Source organism: Zonotrichia leucophrys, chromosome Z, assembly GCF_028769735.1.
Source record: "Zonotrichia leucophrys gambelii isolate GWCS_2022_RI chromosome Z, RI_Zleu_2.0, whole genome shotgun sequence".
Lineage (NCBI taxonomy): Eukaryota > Metazoa > Chordata > Aves > Passeriformes > Passerellidae > Zonotrichia > Zonotrichia leucophrys.
This window is the reverse complement of record NC_088200.1, coordinates 74,245,515-74,258,336: the sequence shown is the minus strand read 5'-3', so window position 1 is coordinate 74,258,336 and position 12,822 is coordinate 74,245,515. Positions and strand designations below refer to the sequence as shown.

Sequence of the window (12,822 nt, the reverse complement as noted above, 5' to 3'; positions counted from 1 at the left end):
TATTCCTTGCAAATAGTAAAGTTAGTATAGCAAAGTCCCTCTTCCAAAGAGCCTGTCAAGCTGGTGTGAATCCTCAGGGAAGCAAACATGCTTTTGTTGATGTAGTTCCAACTAACTAGGTCAGTCAATGAAATCAGCTGCCAAGGAAAGATCTGCAGGATGGTGAAAAAGCTGTGGCTGCATCGGGGTCTGGGTTTTTTGTTGGTAAAGTCATCTCTGGGTCTCTGCCAGGGCAGGAACTGCCACTGAAGAATGGAGCTTAAACAATGGGATCTGGGAGAGCACCTAGAGATGTGAAAGCAGCAGGTGCAGCCCAGTGTTTCCTTTTTCTGTAGGCTCAACTGACAGCCAGGGGAGAGAGACCACAGCTGCGGCAGCCCAACAGATTCTCGTCTTGCCTGTGTGACTTCCTGAGCTGCTGCCTGCAGACAGATGAGCAGAAGCGCTGGTCTGCCAAGGAGCTCCTGAAGGTAAAATGTGAAGGGGCTGCAGGTGAAACAGGGTCTGAGGGGTTGGGCTCCTCCTCCACTGAAGTCCAAGGCATCACATGAGCCCCCTTCCTCCTCACCTCCACTCTTGCTGCTCTTCAATTGAAAATGGTGAGGAATCCTAGACTGGGCTGGGCTGGCAGGGCCCTGTGAAGGTCCTCCGGTCCAAAATCCTGAAATGAGCAGGGACATCTTTAAAGCAATCAGGTTGCTCAGAGCCCTTTGCCACCTGACCTGGAATGGTGCACTTACAAGCTCTTGGGACAGCCTGTGCCAGTATTGCACTATGCACTGAGTAAACAAGTTCTTCCTTAGACCTACTCAGACTTGATCCCCATTTTGATTAAAAATATTCATCATATTCTATTGTAACTGGAACCGTTAAAAAAGGTGTCCCCACTTTCTTCAAAGCCACTCTGAAGTCTTGGAAAGTGGCAGCAAAGACTCCCTGGGGCCTGTTCTTCACAAATCTGAATAACTCCACCTCTCTCTGCATTTCCTGAGAGGAGAGGTGCTCTGTTTTATGACTGTTTCTGTTGCCCTCTTTTGTAATTTGGTGTCGTGTTCATTTTTGTCTAACCGCAAAAGAATTGAAGTAGAGCAATGCAGGGTACAGAGACATGAAATGGTGGTGCAGGAACCCAAGAAAGCCAGTCCCAAGCAGAGCAGTTAGAGATTTGGCTGTGGGCAGCAGGGGCTGTGGGGGGCTCACTGTGAGCCTCTGAGGGGCTTTGGTTTGTGCCCCCCAGCCCACCCTTAGAGGTTTCTGCCATGCAAACAAGGACAGCTGGGAGGGACTTGTCCCAGCCCCATCTGCTGCCTGGCACGCTCAAGCAGACGGGAACTGTGCCAGGGCTACTGCCAGGTTGTGTGGCAGAGAGGGAACTGCAGGGTCCAGTGCCACTGGGCTGGCTCTGCTGGGAAGGAAGGTGCCATCCAGCACACGAGGGGCAGGGCATGGAAAGGCAGACACTGCTCTGTCTCCCTGTGGGAATCAGCACAGTACCTGTCTTGCATAGGCAGGGACCTATGTGAGTCACTGGAGCTTCCTGAAAGGAGGAAACCCCAGGGACAGAAAGCACCATTTCTAGAGCACTGGCAGGGCAAAAATCCCAGCAAGATGAAGACATCACAATAAACAGATTAGTGGAATTCTGGGCCACCTTTGCCTGTGATGGCAAGCTCATGCACATCATGACTGGGGGAGCAGATGGTCCCACTGCTGCGCATTCTGGGTCTTTTAGGACCCAGAGGAATCCCGATTGAGTCTCCGAAGCACTGAGCTTGGAAAGTCATGGTTCAATGTTCTTTGTTGTTTTTTTTCCTGTGGACAGCATCCATTTGTACGTTCAGCCAAGCCAGCATCCAGTTTGGCACCACTCATCAACTCAATTAAGATGAAGAAGAAGGAGGAGTGGAGAAGAAGAATATAATAATCAAGATGTTATCTCCATTACCAACTTAGAGTAGGATTGTAGAGTAGGACTCTAAAGTAGGATTGTTGAGTAGTTTTGGTTTATAGAGTAAGTTTATAGTATAGGTTTATAGAGTAGGATTATTATTAAATAAAGTTTCTGAAACATCAACTCATTTGGAAGATTCCCCTCCTTCGGACCCCTTCAGACAGCTCAGCATTTTCTTCTGAATGACCACTTGTTTTTACTGGTGCTAAGTCACACTTACGGCTTCTTTGGTGTGGCTCATAAGCGGAGAAGGTTCTTCTTCATTCATCCTCTCCAGACCACACTGCCTTTGGAATACAGCTGTCAGGATCCATCCTAGTGAATGGATGACCTGATGGTTCGTAGGAGTGATCTCAGAGTGCAAAAAACCAACACGGTACAAGGGGGTTTTGCAGTGATAGTCAAAACAAAGGCAGTTTTATTGAAATAACTACAGCAAAAATGCGATAGAGGGATTAAGGGAGAGAAAAAGATAGAGAGAGAGAAAGAGAGGGGAGAGAGACAGGGAGGGGATATAGCTACCAACGCAGAGACGAAGTCCTTTGGTCCAGTCCAGTCAAGGGTCCGCCTGCTACGCTGGGGAGATCTCAAAGGCATGGCTGAATTGCACCCCAATTATACTCTTTTTTGTTGGGGGAAGGGAAAGTAAATTTTGCAACCGAAAGAAAGGATGGAAAGTTGGAGGTACACAGAGTCCAAACTAGGCAGCAGGCAAGAACCACTGATTTCTTGCTCCGGTGGTCACAACCTGCAAGCAAACATCTCAGCTTGGTCAGCTTGCCTCCCCCACACACCTGCCCCAGGCTGGGGGTTTCAGTCCCAGTCCATGGAAGGAGCAGAGGGGCATTTTCACGTCTCACTCCTTGAGGGAGAGGCTTCTTAAATCTCAGTCTGTCTGTCACGGTGGTTGTAAAACAGGTGAGGGTCTTCTGTGGGAGACCACCTGCAACTCAGGAGAAGTCCAGCCAATCCAAGAGATGGGATAGCTTCCAAAGCTGCTGTTGTTGCAAACGGGGCATGGTGCCCCCTTCTTAGCATACAGCAAACACACTTGTGAAAACAATAGCTTAACACTGAGCTTTCAGGTTTCAGGGCCTTTGGCATGTGACTTTTCTCCCTCAGAGCCAGATGTTCTAGACCGGGGGGGTCTTCTCTTCAGTAGTCTCCCAAGGATGATTGTGAGGCAGATGAGGGAAAATTCAGACAGACGCTAACAATGGCCCACTGGCTGGTTTTTGCACAGCTGTGGTATTTCTAGTTGAGACAGAAAAGGTAATACCATTTGCTGGCAAAACCAAAGGAGGGGAGAGGCAGCCAAGACATCCTGTGTGGATTCAATCCTTCAGTTGTGACTCAAAAGCATTTGAGTTCCTGCCACTTGGATCTGTATCCCTAAATGCAATCTCTTTGGCTGGAGGAGAGCCTTGCTCAAGTGAGAAAGCAGAAAGATCAGAGAGGGTCCTCGGGAAGGTCTCCTGTGGTGCAGAGCTGTCAGCGCCTGGGAGGTGAGAGCAGGCCCGGCCTTGGCCGGGGTGGAGCCCCAGCAGAGCCCCGGCAGAGGCCGGAGCAGGCTGAGCCCCGGCAGAGGCAGGCTGGAAGGAGGCCCTTGGAGCTGCAAGAGGCAGCAGCCGGGCCCTGGGTGCCTGTTCCTGGCAGCGGGCGAATCCTCCGCTCTCAGAGCCCAGGTGGCAGCTGGCTGCTGCCGAGGGGAAGCGCAGCCGTGCTGGGCACAGCCCAGCCTGGAGGCATTGGCCGTCTGGAGTGTGCCCAGGAGCAGAGAAAGGCCCAGGGCAGCCGAGGGCTGCTGGGCTGCCTGAGGATTCCTCCTCTTCTGCTGGCTGCCCTGCAACTCCTGGCAAAGGCCAGCAGTGTGTGCAGCACTCTGGGCACCGGGGCAGGGAGCCGGGCTGCTCGGCAGGCTGGAGCACAGGGCAGCCTCCTTCAGGCCCGGCTCTTGTGCCAGGGGAAGAGAGGCCAGCGTGAGGCAGGGACAGCTTGGCAGGGCACATCTGCAGGAGCCGGCACCTCACGCAGCTCTGGGAGGAAGCGCCTGCAATCCTGCAGTTCTGCACTGAGCCGGAGCAAAGGTGTGAGATGCAGAGTGTTTGGCAGGAATATTCAGGCCAGCCTGCTTTGTGTTGTCTGGCACACAGCAAGCACTGTGCAATGCAGCTCTGAGCTGCTGGGAGAGAGGGAATCGGGGATGTGCCTGAGGGTTTTGTCTGAGTAGTTATTTGGAAAGGAGTAGAATAATTTAAGTAGGGAATCTATGTTGGCTTCATTACTTTCATAATATAATATAATACCCGAACTGCTGTGTCTGTCTTCCAATTTCCAATTCAGTTTTTGGGCAAGGCGCTTTTCAGTGACCACTGCCCAAAATCCTGTGGAGAGTCCAGAATATCAATTGTGACTTTCCACTGAGCCATTAAATCTCTCCCTAACAACGGTTCCAGATAATCTAACACAAATGGAAGTATATTTGTCAATTTTCTGATTGGCCACTCGATTTGGATGACACTTTTGGATTTTCTTGCCAATTGCATGCCCTCTACACCTTGAATGTGACCAGCCACGTTTTGCAAAGGCCAATGTGCTGGCCAGTCTTGTGCTGGGATCACTGTGCAGTCTGTACCCATGTCTACGAGCATCTCAATGCGTTTTGACTCTCCACTCCCTCTGACATTACACCAGATTTTGGGTTTGTCCTTCCCAACAGCTTGGACCAGGGCAACTGTGGGCCCTTGTTTTTCGGTGCCTTCAGGTAAACTCGGCACCGGGATAGCTTGTGCAAGGATTTGTCCTTTGGGAAGAAACGGGTGGGTGGAAACAGTGCAGGCCAAGAGCGAATTGCTCAGGATCTGATGTTGTCATTCCTGGAGCAATTTTGATCTCTTGTGGTGTGTGTTTGGTGTCCCCAATTATGATGCACTGACAGTGAATTCAGTGCCAAGTGCCCTGCTGTTGTGGGCTGAGGGAGACAAAATGCCAGTCAGTGTCTTTCAGGAGTGGCTCTGTCAGCTGCAAGCTGAAAGGCCCAGTAACAGAAGTTGTGGTTAACATAGGTTTACCAAAGTCATAACAAAGGTTATTTGGTTTCACTTTCAGCGGTGGACCAGCAGAATTGGTCCTTGAAGCATCTGCTTCACTTAGAGGAATAGGGATGTTACCGAGCACTTGGTCGTTTTTGCTTCCCTCATTCCCCTGGCCTGCTGTTTTTGTGTCTGCGTGCCTGGCAGGCTGGCGCTCCCCACTCAGTTTTTTTGTTGTTGTTCACGCCCAGAAAGCATTTGTATTTCTCCTCCCCTGCTATTTCTGAATTCATCAAACTGCTTTTTCAGGGGGCACTGGTTACTCCAGTGCCCAAGGTTGTTACAAAGCAGTCATGGCTTTGTGGGTTCAACCATTGCTGGTTTTTGCTGCTGCCCAGGGTACTGCTGTGCTGAGGGAATGGGCGCTGGGCTGGCAACTGTGACTCTCTGTTGGTCTTGACAGCAGCTTTGGTCTGGTGTCTTCAGCAACACTCACCAGAGGCACTTTCCTGTTACAAACTAGAAGCATATCTTTTAGTGTAGTGGGGGGTGTCTTGGTTCAGGGCAGATTTGGCAGAGAACTTCTAAAGGGGTTTTTCTAGGAAAGCAGATTCATTTGACTTCTCTCCCCAGCTGGTCCAGGAGAAAATACCTCTTTGGAGAAAAGTGGAAAAACCCTGTTTATTAAACAATAAAACCTAAACAATATTAATCAATAAAACTCCTTGCTGCTCCAAAAGAAATTACAAACTCAGAAAGTCCCCTCCCTAGGTTGCAACCCAGCTCCCTCAGTCTCTTATCGTTGTTTCTGGAGCTGGAAATGCCATGGCCCAGGCCTGGCCCAGTGGGCCACAGGTGCCAGCTGCCAGTGCTCTTCTGGTGTTCAGTCCAGAGCAGGTTTGAACAGGTCTAAAGAAAGGGGGAAAGGAAAAAAAAAGTTCAGTCCAGGGAACTTCTTTGCCTCAGCTAGCTAAACTAACTAAAAGCAAAGGAGAGCTCTGTCTCACTGGCTATCTACAGACAACACAGTCTAGGAGCAGTAATGTGGAGGAGTGATTGCAGTGTCTGATAACAAACTGCACATTTTTTCTCTCCCCTCTTCACTCTCTGGAACAAGTTTTAAAGGTGAAAAACTTATTATTCAGCATAAACAGAACAAGACGATTGGGGATAAAAGCATCATAAAGTGAACCTAGGATAGGGAGGTTTCTACAGGTAAGCTTAAAATTGCCGCTTGACAATGTTCATTTGCATTTGTAATTGTCATTTCCTCTAAAACCTCTTCCCTTGCCTTCTCTTTTTCAACTTTGATTTCAATAGCTCTAGTTAACTTTCTACAAATTTAATAAAAGGCTCTGATGGTAGCTTTTTGATCTTACTGTATGGCTCAAATGGGCCTTCAGGATGGAGGGTAAAGAAGGCTTTTTCAGCTGCTTCTTTGACTCTCTCAAGTGCTTCTATAGGAATACTGCAGCTTGGACTGGAGCTAAGGACCATTGGCCATCACTGGAGAGATGCTCAGTGGTGATTGGCATGCCATTGGCATTTTTTGCTGTGTTTATATCAGCATGCAAGTCTGTGAGAGCTTCTTTTAGCAGTTGTTTCCATGCCAATTCCCATAATTTGAAATCTGTAGAGGCCATGAGGCGCGAAAAAAGCTGTTTAAATCATATGGGACTACTACAGTCCTACGCAGTTTGGTATTTAAAAGGACATGGAAGTATAGGCTATGGCTATGTGGGCCACATACTCTTTGTGTGCTTTGCAGACCTCTCTTATAGTTTCTCATCCAAAGACTTTTCAATTAGCAGTTGGGGCTCCTCCCCCTTGCCCTGCATGCTGATATGTAACAGGAACAAATGACAAAGTGGAACCCTGTATTGGGTTGGCAGTTCCCTGCTGTGAGAGTCTGTCCGAATTTTCCCTCATCTGCCTCACGATCGTCCTTGGGAGCCCACTGAAGAGAAGACCCCCCCTGTCTAGAATATCTGGCTCTGAAGGAGAAAAGTCACATGCCACAGGCCCCGAGACCTGAAAGCTCAGTGTTAAACTATTGTTTTCACAGGTGTGTTTGCTGTATGCTAAGAAGAGGGCACCATGCCCTGTTTACAACAATAGCAGCTTTGGAAGCTATCCCACTTCTTGGGCTGGCTGGACTTCTCCTGAGTTCCAGGTGGTCTCCCACAGAGGACCCTCATCTGTTTTACGACCACCGTGACAGACAGACTGAGATGTAAGAAGCTTTTCCATCAAGGACTGAGACATGAAACTCCTAACAGGCCCCTCTGCTTCTTCCAAGGACTGGGACTGAAACCCCCAGCCTGGGGCAGGTGTGTGGGGAGGCAAGCTGACCAAAGCGAGATGTTTGCCTGCAGGTTGTGACCACTGGACCAAGAATACAATGGCTCTCGCTTACTGCTGAGAACATGAACTACCTGTTACATCTGCTCCCTATTGTATCTGTTTCCCCTCCCCTCACAATTTTCAGTAATAAAAACCTCTGAGTTAACTAGAGCCTTTGAGATCTCCCCAGCGTAGTAGGTGGACCCTCGGCTGGACTGCACCAAAGGACTTCGTCTCTGCGTTGGTAGCTATATCCCCTCTTTCTCTCTCTCTCTCTCTCTCTCTCTGTGTCTCTCTCTTTTTCTTTCTCTTAATCCCTTGTCCTGGGGTGACGTTATGATGCTTGTATATTCCCATTCATCTGTTCTGTGCCTTTAAGACCGGCACTGAAGAGTGGAAGTTTTGTTTGGGTTTCTCTTATCAGGACACAGAGACAAGCAGTACACAGAGCTGTTTTTTTTTTTACTTCCAGCTTTGGGCTTGCTGCTTTTGCTTGCTGCTTTTGCTTGCTCTCTTTTTCTGCTCTTGCTTCTGTTCTGCTTTCTGCCTCTGCTTATTAGCTAGTTCTAGCTAAACAGTCCACATTGCTTCCTGGACTGTTTCTCCTCTCCTGTTCCTGTGACCATCTCGAACCTGCTCCGGACTGGGACCCGGGAACACCAAGGGTTCGGCTGCAGCGGCTGGCCCAGCGCCGGAGGGACTGAGAACAGAGCAACCACCCCCGAAAGAGACTTTCTGATTTTGCCATCTTTCTCAGAGCGGTGTCATCGGGTATTGTTCATTTTGTGTGCTGGGGGGTGCGGGGCCAGTCAAATAAACAGGTTCTTTCCACCTCTCTCCGAGGAATTTTTTCCCAAACCGGTTGGGGGGAGTGGCCGTGTGGGTTTTGCTTTCTGGAGGGGCCCTCCTTTGCAGATTCTTTAACAAATTTGCCCTAAACCAGTACATCCCTCTATCACATTTTTGCTGTGGTTATTTCAATAAAACTGCATTTGATTTGATCATAACTGCAAACCCCCTTGTACCATTGTTGGTGTTTTGCACTCTGAGATCATTCCTACGAACCATCAGGTCCATCTGTCCACTAGGACGGACCCTGACACCTGCCCTATATCCTTTGAATCGGAAGCATTGAGATCACAGGTACAGCCATGGGGACAAGCAGTGGCCTTGCCCCCACTGCAGGAGGGGGCGGGGACATTGTGGGAACAGGGGGTGGGGACGGGGGGGTGGCAGGGACAGGGACACCTGGTGACATCACATTGGCAGGCACCCCCTGGGAGGGGTAGAGGGGTGGAGCTGAGGGTATGGCAGGCAAGGTGGGGGGAGGGAAGGTGTCAGGAGGATCAGAGAGGTTGGGGGGTGAGGAGGGATTTTTGGGATGCTTCAGCGAATCATGGGAAGAAGGAGACCAGGTATGGCATGGTGCCACGTGGCATCCTCCATTTTCTTGCCCCCCTGGGGTCTGGGAGCCATTTTAGGGGTCACTGCTCTCCGAAAAGCTAACACGTGCCCTGGGTTTCAGAGCAGGGGACACAGGGGTATGGGGAGGGTTCCACGTGGTCTGGCCAGGACTTTGTGGACAGCTGAACTCAGGCATTTTAAGGTGCTCAGGGAGCTGGCTTCCCTGGGCATGAGCAGAATCTGCTCTCCTAAAAATACCAAGATTTGGGGTAGAGGATTCAGAGCTGGGGGGGAGGAGAAACAGGAAGGGCAGAGGTACATTCCTTGTGTGGCTTTTTCTCCACTTTTCTTTGTTTGAGTAAGGCTGATTGAACTTGTAAGCTCCAAAACACAAATTTAGCTGAGGATGTGTCCCTGGACTTTCCCAAGGTTATCAATTCATGCCCTACTTTGTCCCAGAATCGAATATTGTGGACTTGTTCAGGAGAAATTCGTGGGAAGTGTAGAAAAAACCACCTTATAAAATGTTTCAATTTTCCTTTAGAAAATGTTACATTTCCATTAACTAAAATTTCAACAATCTGGTAATATACTCCTTTTTGTGCTGTGCTTAAATTAGAGCCCCATTTTAGATGTAAAAGGCACAGCACAATATCCTGCCTACCGAAAACAAAACCAAATCAGCTACTGATTTCCAAAAACCACGGTTAAGAGTGAAAACACACAGACCTTTAGCCCTTATCAGTGCAGCTGCTTGTACAGCTTTTTAAAGTGCTGCTGGCAGCAGCACAGAATTAGAACTCACCGTGCCGCCCGGGGGATAGACAGAGCCTCCCCGCCCAGACATCAAACCTGAAACCGAAGCTGCCCTGCGCTGCCATGCGAGCTGTGCCACCCCACACTGAGAAAACCAGGAAGCCAGGCTGGTGCCGCTGTAAAGGGGAAGGGTAAGCGAGAGTCCCCCTGGCTCCTCTGAGCCGGCGTCGCGCTGCAAGCTCGCTGCCATGTGAGTTATAAAAATGGCAAAGCCGCGCTTTTCTGGGCTATGCCTAATGCGCTATGGCTCCCACTCCACAGGGCTGTGCAGCCTTTTTGTGCTCTGAATAAGAGTGAAAAAGAACAGATCTCTTGGCAGAGACTGTATTTGAGTGTCTACCCCCTCCATGGAGCAGAGATACTCAGCCCAAACTGGTGCTGTTGGTGCTGTGGTCTTGTAGGGTCTTCTCTTCAACCTGAATAGGATCCCATGGGCCGGAGGGGCTACCCTATTCTCCCTCTTGGAAAGTCTGCTCACCAAAAAGGAACTGCACTTTCCAGAGGCGCAGAATGTCCTCGAGGTTTCTGTTGGAACTCTGCTGGAGAGCTATGCTGTCAAAGCTCTGCCAGTGGACACTAAGCTGCCTTGAAGTCTTTCCGAGGTTCTGGGAGCTCTGGAGTGTCTTCTTGGGGCTGCCAGGTTGTGGAACCAATATATTGGAATTATTACCAATATAGCCAGAAGAGAAGTGCCTGGGCTTGTCTGGCCCATGCTGCTTGACCAAAAGGCGGCAACTGTGTTGTTTTCACCTCAGAGACACCTTTGGCTAAGCTGGATGCTGCAGCTGTGTGCTAGAGACAAGTCCAGACATGCAGGAGCCAAGTTTACCTTGGTGGAGAAGCTTTAGGGCGAGGATGAAGGAAAGGAGTCGGGTTCTGCTAGAGGGTTTCAATCCAGAGCTTTATTCCTGGCCCACAGGCCTCTGAATCCAGTAACAGCTCTAACAGAACCTCTCAAACTGCGTGGTTGCTGTTCCTTTTAACCCCAGGGAGAGCGGGAGAGAGGGGTTGGGATCCCACCAACCAGGTGCAGGGGGGAGAAGTCTCAAGGGACAAATGACAGCTGGATGGCCCAATGTCCTCCAGGGTGTAAGGCATCTTTTGAACTCTGCCAATCACTCAATGGCCTTCTGGAATGCCAGGACTGAGAGACAGTGCTCAGCAGGGGTCAGGGTGGGGCAAAGGAGAGGTGATTGACACTCCTGGAGAAGAAATCTACAGGGAGAAACCTGAGGTATCTGAGGCAACCCATGACATCACACCACAACATGTGGGTCGTTAACCTTTGAAAGAGGAACAGTGCATAATGGAGCCGTTGTTGCCATGTGGTTGGTATCGTGAGCCATCGTGGTGAATCACAGAATAAAACTTGCCACTAGTTAAAGTTAGAAGTTGGTGTGTTTATTACAGCAGCAGGCACACAATGTGTCTTCACCTAACAACATGTGCAAAGAATCACAGGCTCTGGCTCTTCATCTAAAAAAAGTCTTTCATATTCATATAATTCCCAAATTGCCTTATACATATGCATTAGGTAACCCACCTACCCCAACTTTAAAATGTATTATAATTGAGTTCAAAGTTCCTTCACAACTGTGGATTCTTTCACTTTAAATGGGTTGGTGGGTTTTGAAGTGAGGAATGGTCTTCTTCTGATGAAAGCCAAGACATCTTCCTCAATTTGACCTCTTTACTTATGACCTATTGGCAGGCTTTCACACCCCTTGGCTTTAGCTGAAGTTTTGGGGCCCAGGTGCAGGCTATGGTCCTCCTCTTTGTCACAAAGAAATCTGCATCCCATCCTGCTTCTTTAAATGTAGTAAAGACAGGCAAGTGATATATTACGCTGGCCTTAACTACTTTACCTGCTAAAAATTACCTATCCCTTATTATTTCTACTCTTCTTGCTATATTCTCCCCCCCATACTAAATCTAGTAAACTTTTAATTCTTTCAGTTTTGTTAAATCCTTGATTCATTCCCCCCTTTTTCTATAGGGTTAGTAAATTCTTTTACTAATACACAGTTTCTTCCTCATCTAACCAAATCATACAGTACGTATCTTTGAAAGCTATTCCATATGCTCTTGGCAATGAATTCAAGACTGCCATTAATTGTAGCATCCTCCAATTCCAAATAAGTGTTGCAATGGACAAAACTAAGCTTCTGGCAGCTAAAATGAGCAAAACAATAATTGGAGGGATTAGGGCATTAAGTATACCTGTTGCTTTTGGTGACCATCTGAAAAGTACATCCCACCAATGATGACTTGCTTCTTGCTTTATGTTTTGCAGAACCCTGCTAATTTCTTTTCCATCATGATGAACAGTTATTAAAATTTTCTCTCCATTCTCTTTCATTTTTCTCAAGATCTTGATCAGAATCTTGATCTTTAATCAACTGTTTTACCAAAGTAAGGTTTATGCCAATGGGTGCAGGTGATTAAGGGTGATACATTTTGTAGTTGGCCTTTATCAGTTGGTGAGAGACAACTGGTACTGAATATGTAAAATCACAGTCTATAACGTTAACAAAATTACAAATGCAAAAGTTGGAGTGATTTTTAGTAAGCATGTATCTATTTTCATTGTCTGTTTTTAATGAGGCACAGGCAGTTCTCAAGCATACAGAGCCTTGACCAGTGTGTATAAGCGCTGTTTTCTGAATGCTGTCTGGGTGGATCTCAAAGTGGCACACACTCTGTTCAGTATCTAAGCATATGTCTTGGGCATCAATGGTATTGCTTTCACAGATGAATCCCCACTGTTGTTGAGTAACAAAGGATTCTATGTTTGCAGTTTGCCATTTCTTTTCTACCATTCTGGCTCATACCCGATGTTCAGAGAGGTAAAGTACTGCCTTCTCACGATTTAATCCTGATGCAATGATAGGGTGGATAACATCAATTGTGGCTCTATGTATGGTAAGTGCAAAGGCAGTGGCCACGTTTGTAATGAGGTCATACCTATGGTCATAATCATTACTTATGGGGTCATAACCTTGGTCATAACCATGTGTTGGAGATGGATTTGTAGAGAGTTTTCAGGGCCTGACAGGAGGCCCACACAGTTTGCATCTGTATGCAAACTTTGAGACAAGAAATGCTGATTTAGCCATGGAATAGGACAGATATTGTTGTAAAAGAAGTGGAGCTAGAAGAAGGTTTCGAAGGATGGCCTTGCAAATGAGACTTGATACTTCGGAGAAATAGAAATATGAAAGATGCATTGTAGTGGGATGCATGAGGGGTAGTTTTCGGTGATTGGCTTTAAGGCAT

General features: G+C 48.1%; 1 protein-coding gene and 1 pseudogene across 1 annotated transcript in view; both read left to right on the top strand.

The window, feature by feature from the left end:
• LOC135460136 (serine/threonine-protein kinase PAK 3-like) overlaps positions 1-1,921 on the top strand; it is a 92,864-nt pseudogene extending 90,943 nt beyond the window's left edge.
• A 6,801-nt stretch (positions 1,922-8,722) lies between these two features.
• The window catches only part of LOC135460135 (serine/threonine-protein kinase PAK 3-like), a 67,584-nt gene continuing 63,484 nt past the window's right edge, over positions 8,723-12,822 (top strand). Inside the window, exon 1 of the mRNA XM_064736807.1 lies at positions 8,723-8,741. Within this exon, the coding sequence (XP_064592877.1) occupies positions 8,723-8,741 (19 nt within the window). The remainder of the gene's footprint in view (positions 8,742-12,822) is intronic.